The following is a 24,851-nucleotide window of genomic DNA, read 5'->3' as shown; positions in this document are numbered from 1 at the left end:
AAAAGTGTCAGTTTGTCAGGCTCCATATAATCATAGTAGACACATATTTTGTCATGAACTTTACCTTTTAAACGTAATAGTAAATGCGCATGTGTTTATCAGGTGTCGGATATGGATGGTATTTTTGGCATCGTTCAACATTCAGAGAGCATTCAGGTCATCGCAGAAGCCTATGATATTGCAGTGGACATTCACCTTCCAGAAGGTACCTGTCTAATAACACCTCATTATTGCATTTCACCAGATGCACAGAATATGAATTCAATTGAGGAAATATTTGCTGTAGGTTCTGAGGGTTCACTGGATTTTGGAATAATCAAAGTATCAGAAGAGGTGAAACGGACTATTAAGTTGGAAAACAAAGGAAAATATGACATCGCCTTTAAGTAAGTTGCCAGATTGGCTTTCCATCATCTACTTATAAAGTTGCTGTTTTGTTAGTTACTAAGATTAAGGAAGTTAACATCAAGAACGTGTGTTTTCGCTCTGTTAAATACGTTTCTTCATTCGCAGGTTTGCACTGAAACCCACAGAGCCAGGAATGCCAGATCTGAACTCCATATTCTCCATCACCCCTCAAAATGGCTGCCTACGCCCCAACAATAAGCCCACCAGTATTCAGATTACTTTTCAGCACAATAAAGAGATATCCATCAAAGATATCCCAATCCTTTGTTGCCAGGTCTGTAATATAACCTTCACTTTTACATTATTTTTGTCTCATTCACTTATAATTGAATACAAATGCTATTACTTCCATGTGCATTTAAATATATTCTTTAACTCTAAAGTTGATAATTATGCTGTGCATTATATCCATTTCCATATAAAGGGCTTTCTACCGTGCTTTTTTTATTAAAGCTCTTCTTTCATTAAAGATTAAACTAATGTTCTATTTCATTTGCTCCAGGTTATTGAACCCAATCTGGATGGCGGTGAGACCATAAACACTAAACCAATGAAAGTGTCAGTCCAATCGCTCTACTCTAAATATAGCATCAATCCCTCCAACAATATCAATTTTGGCGCACTAGAGTTTGGCTCGCGCAAGAGACAGATTTTTACTGTGGAGAACAAAGGCCAATTTGATATCAGTGTCAACATCAGAATGTGTAAAAATCTCACAGTTCCAGCACAAAGGAAAGGGTACGGCTGTTATTTATTGGATAAAAGGTATCAAAGTGTTCCTCAATTTAGTAATGAGTAATGTTTTCTTCTTTTTAAAGCTGGTCAACTAAAAAGGCATCAAAAGACAGTTATGCGAATAAACCGCCCAGCGCCAGTGAGTTCCGAAACACTTTGCACAGCGAGACTGGCACGCACACGCAGGTAAGAAACAACATCTCTATATGTACTGCAAAGCTATGTATGTTTTATCCTCACCAACACAAATGTCTATGTTGAAAATGAACACATCGCATGTTGTTTTTCTTTTTTACAGACACAAACTTTGACTGTTTTCTCATTGACTCCATGCATGGGCATTCTGGCACCTGGAGCACAACTGCAAGTGAATGTGGATTGCAAAGCAGAGCACGTAGGCAAATGGGTGGAATCTCTGGCTGTAGACATCTCTGACAGAGACCCTTCTGACAACCCAGACGGGATTCCATACAGACTGGTGGCAGAAGTTTGCATGCCAGGTTTGTGATTATGAATGAGATTTAAGTTTTTTCAGTGTTCTCCTATTATCTAAGTAGATCTTCATTTTAATAATATTTATTTTGGCCATGATTCTAACCATATTCAGATGATTCTGAATCATGATTCTCACTGTACGCTTTAGGAATAGCAAGTGCAGATGTTGCTTCTATCTTTGAGGAGCACCGTATCTGTAAGAACAGCAGCATGCTGCAGTGTGAGCAGTTCCGGGACAGTATGGGCGTCTATGTGCAGGATGAGAACAAGTTTATCTTTAACAATGTGCTGGTTGGTCGGTCAGCCAATGCCCAGTTCCGCATTACCAATCCGGGGAAAGTGGCGTGTGAACTCACCCTGGTGATCAGATCAGTCAAGGTATGTTTGTATAAAGCAGTTCTCCCAGTAGTTGCTTTGATTTTGTAGCTGTTAAATAGCCAAACGTTGCTTAAAGGGATAGTTCACAATAAAATTCTGTCATCATTTATACCTCCTGTTGTCATTTTTATCCTGTGTGATTTTCTTTCTTTGGTAAAACACAATAGATGATATTTTGAGAAGTGTTGGTAACAAAAAACAGTTGGTCCACATTCATTCCTATTGTATGTACACAAAACCAATGCAAGTCAATGGGGACCAACGGTTTTACCAACATTTATTAAAATATCTTCTTTTGTGTTCTGCAGAAGAAAGAAAGTCATACAGGTTTGAAATGACAAGAGTTTTCATTTTGAAGGTGAATATTACTTTAACAGCATCTATACAGTGTGTCAACCTATTTTCTTATTTTGTTCATTTTAGCCTCAAAATGCAGAAGTTTTCGAATTGACCCCGACAAAGATGTATATCTCCAGCCACTCGCATGCATTTGCCACGGTCACCTTTTCTCCCGTGGCTATGCAGACGTATCACGCAGTCTTTGAGGCGACCCTGAAAGTGACCACAAGGTAGTGGTTTTTAGTGTGTAGATTTGCACTATTTAGCTGCATGCTTTACCTTTTTAAATTTCCTTTGCAGTCAAGCCCCTGGCAACAGGAACAAAGCTCTGGTATTTGATGTAATGGGTGAAGGCAACTTGCCCAGCGTCACTGTTCTGAAACCAGTTCAGAGGACTAATCGAGGTCACCCAGTGCTGCAGTTTAAGCGCTTGTTGGTGGGCCGAAGCCAAAGTCTTCCATTAGTGATCAGGAACAATGGAAATGTGCCTGCACAAGTAAGATCAGAATCAATTGTGTGTTGTCTGACTTGAATATTCAGTGGGATAATCTGTGATGCTTTGGTGTTTGCAGGTTAGCATTGTTCACCAGTATCACCTGGATGTTTTTACTCTGAAAGCTGCTGCTGGCACTGTATGCAGACTTGCGTCCTCATGCATGGAAGGAGATGCTGGAAAAGGTAAAGCGACCGGCACGAATAAAAGCCTAGGTTACACTTGATATTAGCATCGCTTTTGGGATCCATTTGTGAATAACACAAAATTGATCTATAACGTCTTGTGATCCTATGAGATGCCAGTTATGTCGGCTTTAAAATGAAATGACTGTTTAATCGGAAAATCTATACCATGTACACATACATTATACAAAGCTTTTGTGCTTAGATTGAGACTCAAGTGTGTCTTGGAGAATTTTATTCTAAAGCAATAACTGGGTTTTGGTTCCTCTCCAGAAACACAGTTTGCTCATGTAGCCTCTCTGACACTCGTGGCTGGGCAACAAGCAGAATTCCAAGTTGGGTTTCATCCAAAGGTAGCCCAAAGGTTTGAAGCCAACATGAAGGTCATGGTGCAGGACAACCAGTACGATCAGACAGTGATGCAGCTTGTGGGTGAGGGTTACCATGACATCATCATTCTGGACAACCTTGGAAGCAAGGTTCAGCAGGATATCACTGAAAGTATGTATTTTCTTCCTGTCACTATGACGAATAAAATAGAAATGTGCTTGTAGATATTAAAAATATGTTTTAAAAAACAGACTCAAACACACTCGAGCTTAAACTTTAAACTACAATGGCCAAATAATATTATGCGATTATCATTATCATTTTCTCTTTGTCAGGCTCATCTGACATTCCTTTTGGGGACTGTCACGTGGGCCACGCTTATCAAGAAACCTTCACCATGACAAACCCAAGCGGATCCAGAGTGCTGCGGTTTGAATGGTTTCCCAGTGGCCCGCAGCTGAGCCTTTCCCCGCAGGTCGGTCACCTACATTCCGGTTGTTCCAAAGCTGTGACGGTGACCTTTTGCTCGGAGCAGCCCGTCGTACTGAACGCTCAAACAATTACATGTAAACTTAGCAGCATCACCTTTCAGCAGCCTATAGATCAGGTCCCAGACTGGGACGATTGTCACAGGACTGTTAAATGGGTGGATGTAGACAATAAGTCATCACAGCGACCTGCCAAACAGAAGGTGAGTTTCATAGAAACAGTGAATAGTCATGTAGACCCCTGAGAGCTCAGGGGTCTTAAGTTACATTGTTTATAAACTATTTATTGTTCAGGTTGTAGTGACAAACCCTGAGCCGCTTCACTCCGTGATAGAGGATTCCTCAAGAGATATAGTGCTGAAAGTGAGCGCTACATGTGATTACAGCAAATACCAATGTGATACGGCACCCATCCGCTTCAAAGACACAATGCTCTACCAGACCAGAGTCTATAAGTAGGTGTAACAGTACAATTTGCTCGATATTTACATAATTGCTCAGAAATGTATTTTCAAATGCTGAATGTTATGTGTTATTCCTCAAGGCTTCAGATGGAGAATAAAGGCAGTGTTCATCTGGAATATTCATGGCAAGTTTTAATGGAAACGTATGGAAAGACTGCATGCTTTGAACAAGGAGGTAAACCTTCAGCCTCAAAATGAATCATTCTGTTATGAAATGTAATGTTTTAACAAAGATACTTAATGCACATGTATTTTGCTTCCATTTAAGTGGTTTATTCATGTGTGTGTTGATGTATCAGGTAGAACATCTCGTTCATCTCATGGCAGGAGGACACCTCTGAGACCAGCCAGCTCTTTGCAGAATGTGTCCTCGCTACTGCTAGGAGACCCAGAGCTCCCTCCCTTCAGCATTGAACCGGGTGTAGGGTCTATCAGCCCAGGGGCGAGTCAAACGTTCAACATCCGCTTCTCCCCTTTGGAAGTGGTTAAGTTTGAGGCCAGGTTGATCTGCAGGTCAGAGATCCAGACAGTCTTGTAATATTGATAGACACAGCACTATGGACCTTTTTTTACATTCCTTCTCATTGATCCTTAATTATTGTGTTAAGGCTAGTTAGTGTTTTCTGTTTAGACTGGGCTAGGTACATATTTTTGTTTAGCTAATTCTGGGGTGTTTATTATTGTGATTATTTTTTTCGCGTAGCATCATTGATTTAGAGTATATTTAGTTCATTAATAACTAATCAATTAATCATTAATTATTGGTATATTGCTTAATCAACAAAAACTGTAAATATGCTATATATATTTATTGCAGTATCCCAAATCTAACGGACGGGCAGAGTCCAGTAATCGCTGTAAGTGGACGCAGTTTGCTGCCATACTGCCATTTCCACCTGAAAGATTCAGACTACCTGACTGCAAACAGACGTGACCCAGAGCTCTACAGTCTACTTAACGTCGACCCAAAAACCAGTGTTATAGAATTCAACTCTGTGGGTATCAGCACATCTGTTCACAGGTGCGAGAACTTATGAATTTTTGATTTTATGAAGCTTATAAAACATTTGTCTTGAAGCCACATACAGTAGGAAAATGTATCATGTCCCTGGTTTAAAAATACAGGTATTTTATTTTTAACCATTATTCGTGCATTTTTTCTCTCAGGGAATTTGGCATTGTTAATCCTACAAACAAGCCATATTCTTTCATTTGGAGATGTGAGGACTCTGGCAACTCCCTTTTTAAATGCTTTACACCAAACAAGTCCATTCAACCTGGAAAAGAAGTGAAGGTGTGTAGGTTGAGAGTTTTGCAGTTTTGCTATTCGCTAATGTTGCATTAATATCAAAGCTAATTGATTTTAACCTGTTCTCTCAGGTCTCATTTCAGTACCAGGCGTTGGATCTGGAGCTAGTGGAATCTTACTGGACCTTCTTAATCCCGGAACACAATTTGTCTTTGCCCTTCCTCCTGGTGGGGACTGCCAATGAGCCTGTGGTCTATATTGATCGAGCTCACCTGAATTTGGGCAGTCTGCTTGTAGGTGAGGATTCAATTAAATGTATTATTCTTTCTTTTTAGGGTCATATTAATGCCAATTGTCCAGAATAATTTAGTTTTAAGGATCCGACATATCATGCTGAGGACCACCCTTCTCCAACACAAACAACATGAGATGGACAGTTCAGTAGAGGTGTTCATGTGCTTTTGTGTGCAGGTGTGGAAGCTCATCAGACTGTGTTTGTGGTGAATAGTGAAGATCAGCCGTTTCGTTTCCACGTCCAGGAGACCTCCTGCCACTCTGAGGGCTTCCAAGAATCCTTGGTGCTAGAGCCCATGGAGGGAACAGTTCCAGCCAAAAATAAGTAAGTCCAAAATCCTGGCAAATTAAAATGGTAGTTCACCCAAAAATTTTAATTCTCTCATCATTTACTCACCCTGTCATTTCAAATGACTTTGACTTTCTTAAGCAGGACACAAAATAAGATATTTCGAAGAAAGTCATACATGTTTCACATGACAAGAGGGTCAATAAATGTTGACAGAGTTGACATTTTTGGGTGAACTATCACTTTTAGAAGGGCATCAGAGACATGATAGTGAAATATTTTTTTCAGGAAACACTGGCAAACAGTTGACTCAAACCTCTCAACCTCTTGATTGTTTCTGATAGGATCCCAATAATTATACGGTTTACTCCCACCCGTGAGGGAGACGTGACTTTTAATCTGGTCATGACGGTGCAGAAGAAGCTCCAGCCTCTGCCCATGAATGTGAAGGGAGAGTGTTACAGCATGAACGCTCGTGTGCAATATGAGAGCCCAGATGAGTCCATTGTAGAGCTTTCAGAAAACCATATTCACCCAGTGGACTTCAAACAGGTTTGAATTTATGCAAAATAATTTAGGTACATTTAAATGAGTGTGTCTGTGAGAGAGTCAGCACAAAATGTAACATTGTGTTTCTGACGTTCTGTCCCCTGTATAGGTGGAGTTAAATGATAAATCCACATGTGCCTTTGTGGTTTCTAATCCTGGAAGATTCAGATTAGAGGTCGAGTTTGATCTGTCTGGACCAGCAGCGCTTCAGCCCCACCTGCAGGTGGAACCTAAATTCGACATTGTGCCTGTAGGTGGACAAAGCCACTGCACTGTGACCTTCTGCCCTCAACGGAAATGTGTGCTTAGAGAACTGACACTTTCCATTAAGGTAAAGTTAGCACTTTGACCACCAATTACTGTACATCTTGACCCTTATCATTTGCAAAATTTAAATGTTTTGGCATTTCATTCTTCCTTTAATGTTCTTTCCTTCGACCTCTATAGATAAAGAACGGTCCGGCATTCCGTTGTTCCCTGATGGGTTCAGCTCTGGCTCCGGATCTTGAATTTTCTTTTCTCAAGTACAACTTTGGAACGCATTTTATACATTGCGTTGGGATGAAACCTGCTACGCATACACTGGTAATTAGCAACAGAAACAACAGAGGAATCAGGTACAGATTTGTGGTTTGAAAACAGTTTTGTTTTCCATGATACCCTTAAAGTTTGTAGAGCAAGGTTTAATTTTGATATGATTGTATGTTTTTAGTCTAGACTGCTTGTTCTCCAACGCACCCGTCCTGGAGGTCAGCTTCACCCCGCAGGTCATTCCCCCCGGCGGTTCTGTGGATGTGCTCTTTTCATTCTACCCACGCAAAGCAGTTCGCTACCACGAGAAAGTGTTTTTTGAAATGAACAAGTGTGCCAAGCAAATAGTGGAGATCTTGGGACAGGGGATTGAGATGAAGGTGACAAGGCGCTTTAATCTCTAATTTAAATTGTCATACTTTGACAGATTTGATAATTTCTTCCTTTTTCTTGTGTCAGATTAACTTGGAAGACACTGCGCACAGGATAATAAATTTTGGAGCCTTGCAAACTTGCCAGCGGAGTCGCAAATTGGTCCCTCTGGTGAACAACAGCCACTGTTCTTTAACCATTACTCTTGTTCGCGCACACTCTGATGATGTTCTCAGAGACTCTAAGGTGCCTACATATTATATTCACACATTTGTTCAACTTCACACTATGCAGTATATCAGAATAATACAGCCACTCTGCATATTTAGGTCCTATCAGTGCGTCCAGAGGGACAGGTGACACTTAAAGGAGGTGGTGGCCGCTGTGTAGCCGAGCTTCTCTTCTCTCCTGAACAACGCATGCCTCCTTTCACAGAGGAGCTGCAGCTGGAGTGTCTGGGTGCTGTGCGCCCCCTGCTGGTCATGAAGGGTTGCTGTCAGGGCGTGGAGGTTGGTCTGGACACAGACACCGTTCAGTTTGGAGCGGTGGTCCAACGCTGCCAAGCCATGCGTCACATTATCATGCAGAACACTGGGGACATTGGGGCGAGGTACATATGCAGATGTTTTGACACACCCTTCAGCTCCTTGTTATTAGAGACTATCATAGTCAATTGTAGTAGATTGTGTGACAACATAAACAGCTTTATTGATCCTATTCATGTGTTAACAAGTATTGTATTACTATACGTATACAGTAATGGATTTTAAATGTGTTGTTGATAAGTTTTCATGTCTTCTCATTAGATTCAAATGGGATGTAAAGAGCTTTGCGCCAGACGTCATTATTTTTCCTGCTGAGGGCTATTTAACCCCAGGAATGGAAGTATCCCTTGAAGTGACTTTTGCCCCCATGGTGATAAGTCAAGATCTGCTCTATGATAACCTCTGCTGCACTATAGAAGGGGGTAAACCTTTAAAACTCACCCTCACTGGCTCCTGTATTGCCCCTCCGGTTGCAACAGAGGTAAGAGCTGCACTAAACATAATAAACTATATAACGTTTCATTGGACGGGAGCTTGTGTTTGGCTATTGTCTAATAATATAACTATTTATATTTTATTTTATTTATGTTAATATTAATGTATATGCTTATTTTATTGTATAATAATTAAATAGATGATTGGTTGAATTAAGTTGTATATTAATTTTATTAAATAAGCAATTTGTTGAATGGGTTCTGCAGTCGGGTCACATTTAAAGAAACTGTATGGTACATTGACCTCTTACAGTTGAGCCTGGTATTGCAGTCTAAATAGGTTACAAAATCCTTATGATCCTAAGATGACAGATAGCAGAATGTTACAAATTAACTTATTTAATTCTTAAAGTCCCAGTGAAATAAAAAATTACAATGCCTATTTTTTCATGTAATATTGCAGCATTTATTATTAAATAGTTAATCAATGTAGGTCATTCTCTTTTTAAAAATTGTGTGTCCTAATAATCTTTAGTTAAAATCTACAAATGCACTTCCTTCCTGAATGACTATCCATCTTAAATGACATATCTTAGAAGGCTTGGTTGGGGCATTCTCCCCTTTAACCATCAGTCTGCTGCCATTTATATATCACTCTCTGTCACACTCTCTTTATGGCTTATTTTTCTGTCTCTGTGTGTGATCAGGTGGTCAATTTTGTGTGTCTGGTGCGCAGTCAGTGCACTCAATCTGTGACTCTGCCCAGTCGCATTAACCAGCGCTGGACTCTGAAGTGTGTCATAGAGGGAGAGCACTGGAGCGGGCCTCCCACTCTCCTCGTTGATCCCCAACAACAGAACACCTATGAGATCACATACAAACCTTTAATCATGACTGCAGACGGTCAGAGGCACGAGGTACAACTCTCTCAGCACCTGATGTGGGCTCACAGAGTATTGTTTTTGAAACGACTGTTTATTTAAATAACTGTTAAATGTCATGATATTCTGTTATATAATGTATGAATATAGCTGTCTATATGGCTGATAGCTGTCTAATAATGAGAATAAATCTGGATAATTTTAGATAAGTTTCTACTCCTCTACCCTTTTCTAAATTGTGAGAGAAATCTAGTCAAAATCCATTCTCATACTTTCTCAATAGAATAACAGTTTATAGTGAACATAAGCTCCAAAAAGCTTCAGTTAAGTGCTCATAAGTAGTCCAAACAATACCATGTAGTTCCCAGAGCTGATGCACAGCTTGTAACACAGTCTCTTGACACATTAAATCAGCATTGAAAGGAAAGTGGGGTTGAGTCTGTATTGCGTCATGCCCCAAACACATGTTCGGGATTATTACCGGTCACCCTTTATATTTTATCTAGTAAAAATACCTGTCTGTACTTTGTCTCTGGTGCAGGGTTCTGTGTTCTTCTGCTTCCCTGATGGCAATGGAATACTATACATATTGCATGGCACAGCCGAGCCACCAAAGGCTGAAAGCACCATCACCGAAGAGATAGAATGCAAAAGCCAAAACACACAGATTGTATCTGTTCACAACTGGCTGCCTAGATCTCAGCGGTACCTCATCCACTCCAGCACATATGTGAAAATGCAGTCATCACAAAATATGAATCACAAATTTATCCCTACCCTCAGTTTAGCAGTCAACTATTTTGCATATAAGAAAAAAGCAAATGCTTTGCAAATAATTAATGATGCAGTTCACCCATCGAAATGATTTATTATTATTTATAATATTCCATATTATTCTGTTTCATTAACATTTCCTGTCATGCATAATTATTACTGTACATTATACATATGCATTATCTTATTACACAGGATAAACATGTCATTAATCCTCAAAATACTCATAATGAAGTTACAACTCTTGGGAACATGAGGCATTTTATAATGATCATGACATTTATATTTATGTTTCCCCTCTGAAACACTAATGTACAGTATGACACATTTCATTGAATGCCATTGCCGTAATTGATTACCTTAATCCACTACGTTGTGTAAATTATATTTTCTTTTTCTATCCCCTCTGTAGGTTTCGTGCTGTTCTGGAGCTGATCAAACCCGATCGTTCAGATGGCATCGTTTCCCTGAAGGGCCTGGAATACATTGAGGTTCCACCACTGGAGAAGAGGAACTACACAGTTTCCTTCTTCACTTACAAAGAGGGCCAGTACAACGCTAAAGCAAGTGTCGTCCCAATGTGCTAATCCAGACTGCTTTGGTTATGAAATGAAACATAGTTATGGTCATACAACATCACATGCAATCCATATTTATCGTAGGTGACATTCAAGAATGAAGCAACAGGTGAATATCTGTTCTACAATCTCAACTACAAGGCAACGCCCCCAGGAGTGCTCAGCACTATAGAAATGGTAACGCGGGTGAGACAGATGGCATCAGGATCCGTGGAGGTGGAGAACCCTCTTCTCGTGGACCTGTACTTATCTGCAGAGTGCCAGAATGCAGATATTAATGTGCCTCCACAGTTCTTCTTGCCTTCCCAGTCTAAGGTACTGTACTGTGTGTAGGGCTTCTCTCAACATCAAAAAACAGATTATGTACAGTAATTGTAATATCTGAAAATGTCCTCCACATTTATTATTATTATGCAATCTCAGATACGACTTCCTTTCTTCAGTTGAACACAAGTTAATCATTTTTATTATTTACACGATTAATCGCATCCACTTCCATCCATCGCAAAACTTTGTGTTTACGTGATATATGTCGGTGTACTGTGCATATTAATTGTGTATATATAAAAACATATACAGTACATACATGCATATATTTAAGAAAAATATAAAGAATAACTTTGTAATATTGGTAAATATAAATAAATACGTAAATATTTCCTTAATGTATTCAGTACATGTTTTAGTATTTTATCCTGGGTGCAGTTTATCGCGATTCATCGTTTGACAGCCCTAATTTATATTAAAATGTAACCTTATTATACTTTGTTGTTTAGGGAACACTGACGTTTGAATACCAGCCTCTTTGTGAGGGGGACACCAAAACTCGCCTGGTGTTATATGCTGCTGAACTCGGCCACTTCTTTTATGAGCTTCAGTTAAAGGCCCTGCCTGCACCCACCGAGAAGCCCCTCTATTTCAAAGCGCCCCTCGGCAGCAGACACAGCATCACAGCAAAATTCACCAACTACTCTCGTGTCAAGACCGAATACATTTGCAAGGTAGGAGCTGTTGCTTTACAGTCTGTTAACTGTTGCTGTTTATCATAGATTGTAATGCACAAATTCTATTTCGGATCAGGCGGACAGCCTCAACTTTATTCTGGAAAAGTCCATTAAAACAGCACCAGGGAACCAAGCAGGCACGGACGTCAGTGTGACTGTCCATTTTGAACCTTGCCAACTGGGAGAAATCCACACCTTGCTCACCATTTCCTCAGAGTTAGGAGGAAAGTATGTCTTCCCTCTGTATGGCACCTGCACCCCACCTAAAGCTCAGGGTCCCCTCAACATCAGCTCAGGCTCAAGTGTTTCTATTGCCTTTAAGAATGTCTTTCAACAGGCCACAACATTTTCCTTCCACGTGGACAATCCTGTCTTCACTATCAAGGGTACAGAGACTATTTCACCGCAGAAAACCCATAACATACAGATTATATTTGAGGGTCCTCCCGTGGGCTCCAGGGGCCCGTGTCATGGAAAGCTGACAATTTCCTGCCCACGGATGGAAGCCCATGGACAGGGTATCTTCTGGGTTTATTACCTGAAAGGTTACAGTCCAGAGCTGGCTTCAGAGAAAAAAGCATCCTAACCAGCAACAAGAGATGAAAGGAGGAGCCTGCTGTTCTCTGGTTTAAAGGCTTCTTGATCATGCTTAAAATATTTGCAGCTATAAATATTTTTTCATGCCATGACTTAGGGAAGTTGTTTTTCTAGCACTATTTTTTCATTTTAGGTTATTTACAGATATTATAGATGATTTATAATTTAAACATGATACTGTGTTTCATAATACAATATTAATTTATTGTAAAAAACTATTGTTAAGACTTAGTTTATTGTAAAACAAAAGACTTTAATAAACATTTCTCTTTAAACTGTGGTATTTATACCTGGGTTAATATTTGGAAAAAAACAGTCAAATACGAGTTAATATTTCTGACTCCTGGGTTACTCTGTTTAGTTCCACTAGGAGGTGCACTTTGCTCCTACATCATTGAAGCATGACGGCAAGGATATTCCTCTTGTGTGTGAGCGTCAGTGTCTGTTTCAAACTGTGTTCCGTAAAGATGTGTATGATCTCAGTCCTCTTGCTGTATCGTAAACCAAGTGTATAAGTGCACTGTCTAATTTTTGGGGATACATTTGCACATTCGCTATGTGAAGAGAACTTAATAAAAATCTGTTGTTCATGCTATTGCTCGGGATATTTCAAAACCATCATACTAGTGCGGCTGACCACATTGGGCTTTTATTGTTTAATGGAGCCCACTCCCAATGTGTCTTGAGCTGATAAACCTCAGCCACATTAACCAAAATAGCCATTCAGCTTTCTTGACGTGCCCTGATGTACCACTGAGTTTGTTAATGTGTGGAAATGAGAGGCCTGTCACTGCAACGTACAAACTGGCTGCAAGGGGTGTTGATCTGAGCGCCTCCAAAGACAAGGGATTACCGCTTGTTGTAATTATCCGAGTTCCCTCTGTGGGGAAAGGGGAGTAACAGGTTGCTGTGAGTCGCCCTACATTAAAGAGATCCATCCCATGGCCTTTTTCTGTTTGGCTAAATGCCTCGCTATAGGAACGCGAACTGTAGGAGGGGTTGTTCGTGGTGCCAATTAAATAAAGACGCTTTTAGATAGAATGACTTAATCACCCCTCATAAAGGGCAGGGCCGGGGAGTCTTTCAAGTCACAAAGGTCATTTTAGACCGTTATAGATATGTAATAACAAGGGATTTTCTGAGGGTAGGGGAACCCGCCCCAAAATTGTAAAGCAGCTGTTGTTGTTTTTTAACAAATCACACAATATTTCTATCGGGAGGTTACTTTATAAAACCAAATGTTTTTTTTATTTGCTTCATTAACTGTGCGGCAGAACATTGAACCTTAAATGGCAGTGGTTGGAGCAGTAAGAAGATTTTTTTGGTCATTTTGATGCCAAGAAGGTTTGGGTAAACCATTTTAGATGTGTTCAGAATGTTTACAATTGCTGACCTTACAAACCAGCTGAAAAAAAGCAATGCATGTAATGGTTTTCATTACAAATACGATTATAAACTATTAGCTGTTTACCAATTTTATACCGCGTAATGTATTTTGGGCCTTATTCCAGTAGGGTTTAGTGGTTGCTGTTCCCATTTGCCAGATAACCGCCAACACATTACCAGTATAGACTCACCCCCACAGTTTCCATTTAAACCAATAAAATTCCCATTATAAGCATTAAAATGTCATGGTGTCTGCTTTATTTTTTCCAGAATGGAAAGAACTTCCCTAGTGGATTGAACATCTTAAACTAAGAGCAAATTGAAATAGGTCAAATCCTAAAATAGACTGCGTCTTGAAAAAGTTTAGCATCAATTGGTGCTCTCCCCTAAAGAGCAACTGCTGTTTTCCTTACTCTGAGACTAGTCAAAATGAATGACACTTATTAAACTGCTCCAGTTATGTGTATGACAGGAGGGGCCGAGATTTGGGATGATGTCACAGAGGAGGGAGGGATCGCCCCCATAGCGCGCAGCATGAACGCTCCGCGGCAAAAGGATGTGTGAACAAGCAGCGCGCTACTGCAGGGACGGCGTCCATAAACTCCTCCACAAAGAACAAGCCAAACTCCAGTCACAGGACAGCAAAGAGCAGCCCAACCCCGGGGCTCAGGACATCGAGACGGCTGCACAGTCCGGAAACAGCGGCGCACAGCCCGGTGGAATAGACGGGCTCGTCCGCTGGATAGTCACCAAGATGAGCGACAACAAGAGCATCTCAACACGGGAATATGTGAAGGAGGAGGCGGCGGTGGCTCAGGAGCAGTTCTTCGCACCGGAGCCACGGAAAGGCATCTCTGTCATTTTGGATGTAGGTGTTTCATAGTGTTTTTTCCGTGTGTCCCACCACGAATTAAATGGGTGCGCGGGTTTTACTTTGTTAATGTTCAGTTGCGTTTATGATGAGAGCAATTTGACGAATCACAACTCGTCAACCTATTGTAATAATTTACGGAATAACTGTACAGGCGGAAAACAATACGGTTTTTTTTCCACCAACTATTTAACTTTTTATAGCACCAATTTTTACAAAGCATACGGAGTTGACACCTAATTGTAGTCGTATGTGATTTGTTTAAGATACATCCAATATGTGTTTACGGAACTTTGCATTTACACAGCGCGTGTACGCGCGATCATCTCTGTCTCCAAATGCGGTTGCGCCTTCAGGGTGCGCGCAGCGGATTTATTTGCGCAGCCGCCCGACTTTATCTACTCGTAAAATGACGTTAATAGTATATCTGGGAAATAATAAATGCACGAAATCGTTCAGTTGGTGCGTCCCGCAGTACCACTCAACATCCCGAGGGTATAAAACGGTTTCTGCTCAGATTTTATGGGCTGACCTCAGAGCGCGTACCCAAATCTAAATAATTCATTGCGCTTTCCAGTTATGCTGTGTGGTTGGCTGCTGTGAGGAGGTCTCCACAGTATTGATTTAGTAGGTCAAAGTATTGCCTCGGTATTGTTCATCGGTGCTGGAATATTAAGTCTATCAGACGATTATATCTCTTGAGATTTCGACGGTGCTTTTAGGAATATAAGTTAAAACATGAAGAGAGCGATAAGTCTCAGGTAGCCAAATTATAATGCCCAAAAAGTCTAATTAAATATATATATATATATATATATATATATATATATATATATAAAAGACTAGAAGCACAATTGTACCTCCAGTATCTGATGATGAATAAGAAAAAATGATGACCTAATGAGGTGGTGTTGTGTGAGTGTGTCCACACTTTCTCTCATGACGCCTTTCAATGGAGCACAGGTGCATGTAGGAATTGATTTCTCTCTATGCTTTCTGAGAGAATTCCATTACTTAACTCGATCTATCTCTACCAAATTACACATCCACCTGCATGCCTGTTCTAGGATCAGCCTTCGTTCGACTGAAGCTCTAGACTGCGTTGCTAAACAGTCACATATCCTCCCGGCTCCGCCACAACAACTTTTCAGTCTTATGAAGACTTTTTTCAGAACGCCTTCCATTTGGCTACGTCTCAAGCATGTATTCACCAGGTGTGTCGATGTCAAATTCTCTCTGCCTGGTTTCCCCAAACCTGACAGCACAAAATAAGAGGCGCACTAACAAGCTGTCATAAAGGAGGCTCTTTCACACAATCTCTTACATCATCATGTTCAAAACTTTACCAGGGTCTAATTAACCAGAGTATTTTTGCAATATTTATATCCGAGCGTGTGCTGTATGTAAATTGCAGGGTTTACTTATGCTTGAAAAACATGTAAATGTTAATTACGGGAAATGTGTGAGAACAGAGAGTTGTTTTTTTATTATATGTAAGTTGGTGACTGCATATGACATTTACTAAAGACTTCATCACATTATTGACTTGAACTTTAAAATACAAATATTTTTGGCATTTGTGCAGTGAATTGGATTGGAGCCAACCATAGAGAATCAATTAAATTGACCGAGCGAGGCAAAATATGAGTTCACAGAGCAGTGCCTGCTGAACATATCAATCTTTTGCTTGAACTCTTAGTTGTACTTTGCTACAGTATGTAGACTTGTGTATCTTCATTTTATTTTGCTTCTTTATTTAGTTATTATTAAGTGTCTTTTAGGTAGTCCTGATTGAAGAAGAAACGTCTCAGTGGTGCATAATGCATTCTTGGTTAGATGCGGTGCTTGATTTTAATTCAGTTCTGTAGTAATTCATGTTCATTTTCTCATCCCTTGTTATTCAGTCTTTGTTAAATTTTTGTTAAGTGATTCAATTAGCTATGAATTTAATAATTCAAATTTTTTTCTGAAAAAAGTATTTATGGTCGATTACCATTTATTAGCTTTGTTGTTCATATTAGTCCTCATAGTTCATATTTTCGGTAGCTGTCCTCATTTCAAGTCATACAGAGATCTATCATCTGTTGAAACAAACTGGGTCACCTACATTTAATTACTTTATGTTGTCAGAACGAATGGTATTTACCACAAGCTTGTTCCTTTAGGTTGCCCACTTTAATCTTACCTCAGCGAGGTGGAATTTTACAACAAATTGGATACAAAAAATGGCTATTTTTCTTTTATGGAGGTCCATTATATTCACAAATTGATGGCAGTCAGGCTCCGAGGTTTTTCAATTTTAAAATATGATGTTGCAATTTCAGATGCACATATTCTTGCAAAAAACTAAAGTTATAAAAGGGTGTAAAGTGGAAACAGGGTTTCAAATTTGGCTTAAATGAATCTACTTGAAAAACTTAAAGTTTGTATACAGTTTTTGGATCTGCCTCTGTTTCCAAATGTATTTTGCTTCTTTAGGTGATAGTGTAGCGAAAAAAGTGTCCAAGATAAAAAGACAATTATTGGTCCCCTAGCTGTTTCAGTGGTTGCCCTATGTCCATTTATCCCTCTGGTGTGGCTTTTGTGTTTGTTCTGTGATGGTGAAGTATCCTGACAGCTGAAATGCAGTTAGTTCTCAGAATTGAATGAAACGTCTGCTACATCCAGAGAACCTCTTTAGACTGTCAGCTGAAGGTGATTACTCTTTTGTAGCGGATCAAATGAATTGTCAATAAGCGCTTTGATTATGTAATGTTCGCCACACGCTCCCACAAAGTCAAACATGCACGTTCAAGCGTTTCCATGTGAATGCTTGCATTTGCAGTCCGTCCATTTAACAAGAATTTACCACAGTGAAACAACCACACTTGACATTGTATTTATTTATTAGTCATTGTTATCAGCAAATGTGAAAGGGTAATAGATTGACTTTCCAACACATTCCATTGACAGCAGTGAGGATTTTCCTGTATTACCAGAGAGTCTTAAGTACTCAATTTCACATTTGATTAACCCTAACCCAAACTGCAATGAACAGAATCTTAAAGAGTACAGTGTCATTTGTGCCGGTGACCCTCTATAATCAATGTAAGGAATAATCACTGTTCCATGTGCCATGCCATTGCTTTGCAGTCAGTCAATCTATAGAACCACCCCCTACCTTAATAGCTTTCTGAGTGGGTTTAAGTGACTGATGGTTGACATAGAACCCTAGAGAGAGAAAAATATATGTCATTTATTCATTTTTGTCCACTTTATATTTTGTCTAAAAATATTTCTGGTATTGGTCGTATGTGATAAAGTTATTTGTAACAAGGTATAACTTTTATACAAGGTGTAAGGGTGGAGCCTTTTTCCTTCAGTGGTTTAGAAATCAAATAGGGTAATTGAAGCATGTTGAGTTTACATGGGTTGAAGTCTTAAAGTGTACAAAAACAGAATTGAAAAGAGAATGTGATTAATAATTGATATTAATAGATTGTATTTCTGTGTGCGTGTGTCTTTTCAGATTTTCCGGAGAGCCGATAAGGATGGTGAGTGTGAAACAGCTTTTTTGTTTGAAATTTTGATTCTGTTCTGTGAAATCAAAATCGACCCGACTTTAACACCATTCCTGGTTTTTGCTTGATTTTTATTCTTGTTTAATTTTCCTTCTTCACTCACCCTGCACATGCAGCACTCTCAAAAAATGTAATGATCATTCAGGGGACATGTGAGAACACAACACTTTGTCAAAAACAGATAAATCAGTGCTGGCAATTTTCAGACGGTTTCCGTTTTGACGCTTGTGTGCAGGGCGTCATGCACTCATTCTTTTTTAAGGGGGCACAGTGCACAACACACAGAAACATGTCCTGTACGCACAAATACATACATTTAAAGCAATATTATTGAGAATATCTATTAAGCACATTCAAAACAATAACAACACTATCTGATTGATATATGAATCTTGTGGTATTGCAGTAAAACAGTAATTTTTTGTGTGCAAATGAACATAGAGCACAGGAGTAAAAGCAAATAAAAAGAAGCAAAGTGATAACACTTTGTTAAACTGCCTTTAAAACAGATGTATTATCCATTACAAAATTTCTTCCATGATGAAACAAAAACATAGATATTACATGCAATATAATTTCTTTGATATAAATATAATTTCTATATAAATAGTGTCTATTTCTTTGTTTTATTTAATATATTTTATTTGATCTAATAAATCACTCCAAATCTATATTTAATTATTTAATATATTATTGATGGTTATTTTTAGAGGGAAATATATTTTCTTTAAGAGTTTTGTCAGTCTTTGCACCCTGAAATTGAACTGTAAGGTAAAAGTTATTCACTTTAAACCATGCCATATGCCAACTGACAAGAGGTGTGTTCGACTACCCCAACGTATTAAAGGAGCCATTAGAAAGCATATGGAGCAGCAGGCACGTGCAGAGTGGGGGGTGGGTGCCTTTTGGGGCTTGAGCCCAGTCCCTTTTTCTTCCTCGAGAGAAAGTGCCCTTTTTTTCTGGGGAGCTTTTAAAAAATAATAAATAAATATGTGTGCGTGAGTGCGTTTGCAAACAGCTGTCCCTGGCAAACAAATAGAAAATATCAGATCAGGTCAGGTCGGAAAATGTTGAGAGCACACATTTCTGGCACATCAGGCTGAGAGCCGCAACAGTGAAGCCATCCCTTCTTTGCAGTAGCATTTGTCTTGGTTGTGGAGGTGAGTGGCGATAAACTGATTAGCTACATGTGCCTTGAATTCACAGCTAATTATCCAAAAGACAAAACGCAAATATTGTTTTGCTAACATCCATCACTTATGAACTAATGAGTTAGCTAAAGTCTAGCTATAAGGCAGTATATCATTGGCGTACATGTTAACTTAATGGAGAAACGACATCAGAATCGACTCATTGATATGCAAATGAGGCGTTAAGTAATTAAAATGTGATAACTTGCATACATTTGTCAGGCATTGCAGATGAATAGGATAAAGAAAATAACTAAAGCATATCAATGGATATCCTTTCCATTAGAGCAATAGAAGACATGAAAGCAAAATAGACCAACATCTCAAAATTGAACAGTACATTAAGTGTACAATAACTTGATAAAGTTTGATGTCAGACTCCTCCTCTTTATATGTTGTTTATATGTTGTGTATGCTTATAGAGTAAACTACTTAAAACACACCTCTTCTGTGAATACTTGACAGACAAATGAAAAAAAAGTACACTTTTCTATCCTCTCAACAGGTCTTGCTTTTGTTGAAACTAGTAACTTTGTATTAGCACCTATTTTACTATTGCTCTTTTATGACATATCGCTTATTGCTCCCCAAACTCTTTGTAAGTCGCTTTGGATAGTAACAAATACTTTCCTTTGTTGTTGCCTGTTCTTGTGATCAAATTATTTAATTCTAAAGAATACCATTGTCTCTATGTGAACTGATTATTTTGTAGACATTCTTGAAAAATGAAACAACATTAAACAATTAGGTCAGCGTGAGGACTAACATTTATTTTTATTTAATATAGATTTAATACATTTTGATTAGAAAAAATTAAAACAAATATTTGAAGTGCCCTTATTTCCACTTGAACCCCTGCCCCTCAAAATGTCTGTTCACGTCTGTTCTCAGAGTAGATAGATCAGTCTAGGCAGTGCCACTTTAAGTCAAACACCCAATTCATGGGTCCAGTTCTCGCAGTCTTGTTTCGGGGACCCACGGGTGTTTCCGTGAGCCGAGCTCCCGACCGCGCGCATACGCTGACTACATCATCAGCCAGCGCTGTTGCTTCTGTCGCCTGATTGATAAATGTTAAGCTCCTGCACGTGATCAAAACGGAAAACATCTCCAAAAGATGCTGAGGGTACAGCTCATAGCTAATATGGTGTCTTCCTATAGGATCGTGCAACTGATTAATAGATGCCTAAGTCGTCATTTGGAGGTTGCATACAAAACTGACTGTTCAAAAGTCTGAGGGGACACGTTTGTTTGAAGGGGCATTACGCCTGTAGAACAAAGCTGTAAGTTTAATAGTATGAGCACATTTAAGGTTGGAACATACTGATATTTGGTTGACATCTCAGGATTCAAGGCATTCATGGCAAGACTGACATTTAATGGACAAAAACACAAAGCGGTTTCCTTTTAGTTGCATTTTTACTGCAATTCATCTACAGTAGTTGCATGTGTGAAAGGAACTGGTGTAAGATACACAGGTATTAATGTTTGTTTTAGAATTGTATTTACAAGAAAAAGAATAGCTAATAAATAAATCTGCAGCCAAATCATTTAACATTAAAACCTTACTTTGGACCATTATAGTTCCAAATAGCATTAAACATCTTGACCATCTTTGTCCTCTCATACTAAAAATAGAGCAAGGAATATTTCCTAGGACACATCATGGAAATACAGCATGTTGCTTTACACTTATAACAATACTATTTAACTGGCAACAAAAATGCAAATGCATTTGCTAATTGATTTTAGATTAACCTCATGCAGATGAGTCTCTTCATCCATATTCATATTACGTGTATCTGTAGGGCAATTTATATTTTAGAGAGAGGCTTTGTTGCATAATGTGACGTGCAAAAATCAATGCACGAGAAGGTTCATTATTACATTTCATCCATTTGTATCGTAATACAATTTTTGTTCCTTGGTCGCCGGTTAGTCTTGAGCTCTCGGCCATACTTATTGGACACAGATCTGCTCTAATCCAATTTTCCAATCTTTTGCATCAATCTTCAAACTGATATGAAACATTTTGCAGAAAACTTTGTTTTCAGTTTTCAATTTTAAAAGAAGAAATTCCATTCTATGAAACTAGTGCATGCCCCTGGGCTTAGAAGAAGTCAATACAAATAGCGAAGAGAAAACTACAACAATCCAGCTTGTTTAAAGCAATAGTTGCTTTTTGATGTGTGGCGCAAGCACAATCTGTGTTATTTTTAAACCCCTCCCCTGAGAACAGCACGGTGACAACATTAATGAGAGAAAGAGAGCGGATGCAACTGAAAGAAAGCAAGGCCGACACGGTACCACAGGGAATTGGGTGCCATATTTTGCAACATTTTGACTTCAAAACACACATCTATCTAACAAGAGACAAAGCACAGCAATTTCATTTGCCTCCAGCTTTTGGTCACAGAAGTGAAATGAAGCATAATTCATCTTTCTTTTTTCAAAGAGGCCAGGATGCATTAAATACATGCTAAAGATCAATTTCTCCTCCAGAATAAAACCATCACACTGAGAGCATACAGCACTGGCCCGCTGCACAGCTTTTACCGCAGGAGTGATTGGATACATCATGCGTTCGGTGCGGGCTGAGAGAATCATTAATGTCTGTTCTCCAGAGGAAATGACATGCTCTTTTGGCCTAAGAGCTTTTACGCAGGCTAGGTCTGCCAGACTGCCTCACGGTTTTTGATTGGGCAGGGAGCGTAAATCTGCCTGGGCTGTTGACACGGGAGCGGTGTGCCGGAGACCTGCGTGACCCGTCACCTGATCTGCATCTGTAGCTCGCCCTACTTTCACAGCTTTTAAGGGAGAGAGAGAAGTACCTGTAATGACAGACAAGTGAGCGATAATGGAAATTGAATAGCCCTTTAGTAGCTGTTTTCAATTCTGTCCACAGTGTTCAGCGTTTCTCACATTCACAAGATCTCACGGGGCAGGGAGAGACGGATTCTCATGTGGCGTTGTAATAAGTAGCAGAAAATGAGAGAGAGAGGCAGTTTAAGGGTGTTTGTGTTGTTTGTCTCTATTAAGCTCTGTGTATTGTATATATTTGTTTGTGGTTAGTTCTTTTGGGAAGTTGCTCCTGCAGCGTGACCTGACAGATTCCTTCTCAAACTGTTTCCGACAGCATGTGGCTAATTGTTTTATAGCAACAATAAATATTATTTGCAGAACTGGAATATTTGTCTCTATAAATGCTGGAGTATTTAAAATCTATTTAGAATAAACTGGTCCAGACAAAAAGATGATTACGCATAATTAAACCTAGGGAATGAAAATGAATTTTATAATCTTACCCTTCATGCCATAGTATGTGTATGACTTCCTTTCTTCAGCTGATCAAACCGTCAGATATAGTACCGCTCAAGTGTACATTTGAAAATCTCTTCAAATATTGTTTTGTATTTCCAAAAAGCAAAAAAAAAAACATAAAAATCCTAACTGTCATGAATTCATGCATGGAAGGGTTAAATAATATTTCCTAAAACTTGTTTTGCCATTAAATCTTGTGTGTCTTGTCATATCACCACTGTCCTCCCCAAACTACAGAATAGGCTGATTTCACTCCGCTGCCATGTTGAAAGCGAAAAACGAGGCAGAGAAGAAAACCAGAAGGACAGATAGACGTCTGTGATATGATTTCCATAATACGAGAACTAATGAAATTAGTTATTACCATATTTGAACTAAGGCTGTCCATAAAGGCTATTGTCTTTTTACATTTATATGTCATATCTTGATCGCTAAATAGGCTTCAAACAAGATTGTTTTCTTTCACAAACGTATCGTTTCACTTCATAAGACAATTATAACCCACTGGAGTCATATGGATTACTTTTATGATGGTGTATGGGTGCACTATTTTAAGCTTTAAAACTCGGACCCTAGTCGACGCTATTACAAAACCAAACGCTATTACTAAACGCTATTACACCCCTTCCGAATAACCAGTTCTCAATAACAGTCAATGAGAGTTTATGTGTGTCTGCTCACTGATGACAAATTTGACAGCTACCTCACAACATGACAGAAAGGCTTCCCTGCTTCAGATCTCATGAATCATTGAAGCTGTGTAAAAAATAGCATGATGGGTAAATCATATCTCCGATTCATTTTTGTGCTAATACTCCTGTGTATACATCTTTGGTCTAAGTATAAGGCTTTTTGTATTGCATACAAATCCTTCATACCATCATTAATAAGAGGTCTTTTTAACACTACATACTGTATGCTTGTATCTTCCAGGGGCTGGTTCTAAAGCTATCGTCAGGAACATCAACACATGTTGTTTACTTTTTAGATCAATAGAAGCTCATTACTGGATTCTCTTTGATATTTCACCATGCTTTGCTTATTTGTGTGGACGAGCAGAACAGGCACTGCTGTTGTTCTCAAACTTTATTTAGTTTATTCAGTAATTCATCCGTTTACACGATAGGAGATAAAAGAGGCTCTCAATGTACCTTATAACATCACAAAAATCAGCGAGGGTCAGACTTTCGTAGTCACTATTTAATAAACCATAGTCTCATGGGATAGACAAGTATGCATACTTGAGAAAATTGCCAGAATCAGTAAACCATCAACACGCATGCTTTTGTCCAGAAGAGCGTAAATACACTGTTCAAGGGCTCTCTGCACTGCCTGTCCTTGTTTTCTCTGCCCTACAATGCCCAGGGATATTTATTATTTGGCCACGGCGATGGCATTTTTGACTTTCTGCTAAACCAAAAAATGCACACCTCATTCTTTGGCAAAGGCATTTATCTCAGCAAGAGAGTTCAAAAGAGAAACAAGAGCATGCATGTGCCAAATATCAAAAACACGATAAAAAAAATTATATTGTGCACCAAAATCATCTTTTCTTAATGCATCACCTTCAAGCCACGAGGATGTACAAACGAACACTCATACATACAGTACATACAGGTTTGTGTTGCCATGGGAAAAAGCTGTCAAGCTGCAGTCAGCTCTCTTCTACCTGCCTTACACACAGAACCTCATTGCTGCTCTTGATGCTCCAGTGCTTTTTGCATAATGTTGAAGGTAATTATGGTCACTCACAATGAAAAGCAGGTTGTTTTTTATAGTTTTGTTGTGTGGGTGTAGGTTGTGCTGTGCAATAATGTAGATCATAAGCAAGTTCAAAGTAATACGAATTGAGGTATCACCGTTTAAGATTCTTTACTATCCCATAAAAACGTCAGACACTGTTATGAAGTGGTTGAAAGTTTGCATTTTGATTGTATTTAGATCATTCTAGTGTGCTGAACTGCCACAGTGAGCTTCATACTTGCTGGTCACTGTTTCCTCCAAAAGTATCAATTCTTGGCTTAAGAATACTGATATAGTATGATTAAGTAACATTGTAATAGGTTAATAATTCTGAGCCAATCTTAAACTAGAGAAAAACTATAACTTATTCA

General features: G+C 39.1%; 2 protein-coding genes across 2 annotated transcripts in view; both read left to right on the top strand.

The window, feature by feature from the left end:
- The window catches only part of hydin (HYDIN axonemal central pair apparatus protein), a gene marked incomplete at both ends in the record, with an annotated part of 48,319 nt that extends 35,918 nt beyond the window's left edge, over positions 1–12,401 (top strand). Inside the window, 32 exons of the mRNA XM_079465985.1 lie at positions 103–205; positions 287–386; positions 514–682; positions 911–1,146; positions 1,227–1,329; positions 1,442–1,643; positions 1,787–2,028; positions 2,440–2,585; positions 2,656–2,851; positions 2,928–3,033; positions 3,307–3,534; positions 3,699–4,054; positions 4,146–4,306; positions 4,396–4,490; positions 4,615–4,828; positions 5,133–5,336; positions 5,483–5,609; positions 5,696–5,861; positions 6,036–6,183; positions 6,492–6,699; positions 6,806–7,027; positions 7,144–7,313; positions 7,409–7,607; positions 7,687–7,845; positions 7,929–8,209; positions 8,406–8,625; positions 9,286–9,495; positions 10,001–10,164; positions 10,646–10,796; positions 10,896–11,126; positions 11,588–11,812; positions 11,892–12,401. Coding sequence (XP_079322111.1) covers positions 103–205; positions 287–386; positions 514–682; positions 911–1,146; positions 1,227–1,329; positions 1,442–1,643; positions 1,787–2,028; positions 2,440–2,585; positions 2,656–2,851; positions 2,928–3,033; positions 3,307–3,534; positions 3,699–4,054; positions 4,146–4,306; positions 4,396–4,490; positions 4,615–4,828; positions 5,133–5,336; positions 5,483–5,609; positions 5,696–5,861; positions 6,036–6,183; positions 6,492–6,699; positions 6,806–7,027; positions 7,144–7,313; positions 7,409–7,607; positions 7,687–7,845; positions 7,929–8,209; positions 8,406–8,625; positions 9,286–9,495; positions 10,001–10,164; positions 10,646–10,796; positions 10,896–11,126; positions 11,588–11,812; positions 11,892–12,401 — 6,252 coding nt within the window. The remainder of the gene's footprint in view (positions 1–102; positions 206–286; positions 387–513; positions 683–910; positions 1,147–1,226; positions 1,330–1,441; positions 1,644–1,786; positions 2,029–2,439; positions 2,586–2,655; positions 2,852–2,927; positions 3,034–3,306; positions 3,535–3,698; positions 4,055–4,145; positions 4,307–4,395; positions 4,491–4,614; positions 4,829–5,132; positions 5,337–5,482; positions 5,610–5,695; positions 5,862–6,035; positions 6,184–6,491; positions 6,700–6,805; positions 7,028–7,143; positions 7,314–7,408; positions 7,608–7,686; positions 7,846–7,928; positions 8,210–8,405; positions 8,626–9,285; positions 9,496–10,000; positions 10,165–10,645; positions 10,797–10,895; positions 11,127–11,587; positions 11,813–11,891) is intronic.
- Positions 12,402–14,320: 1,919 nt separating this feature from the next.
- The window catches only part of necab2 (N-terminal EF-hand calcium binding protein 2), a 60,492-nt gene continuing 49,961 nt past the window's right edge, over positions 14,321–24,851 (top strand). Inside the window, exons 1-2 of the mRNA XM_079465378.1 lie at positions 14,321–14,666; positions 18,178–18,202. Of these exons, the coding sequence (XP_079321504.1) occupies positions 14,355–14,666; positions 18,178–18,202 (337 nt within the window). The 5' untranslated portion in view covers positions 14,321–14,354. The remainder of the gene's footprint in view (positions 14,667–18,177; positions 18,203–24,851) is intronic.

This window comes from Barbatula barbatula (genome assembly GCF_947034865.1).
Source record: "Barbatula barbatula genome assembly, chromosome: 10".
In the NCBI taxonomy this organism is placed as follows: domain Eukaryota; kingdom Metazoa; phylum Chordata; class Actinopteri; order Cypriniformes; family Nemacheilidae; genus Barbatula; species Barbatula barbatula.
The sequence above is the reverse complement of the archived record's forward strand: the minus strand, read 5'-3'. Positions and strand labels throughout refer to the sequence as shown.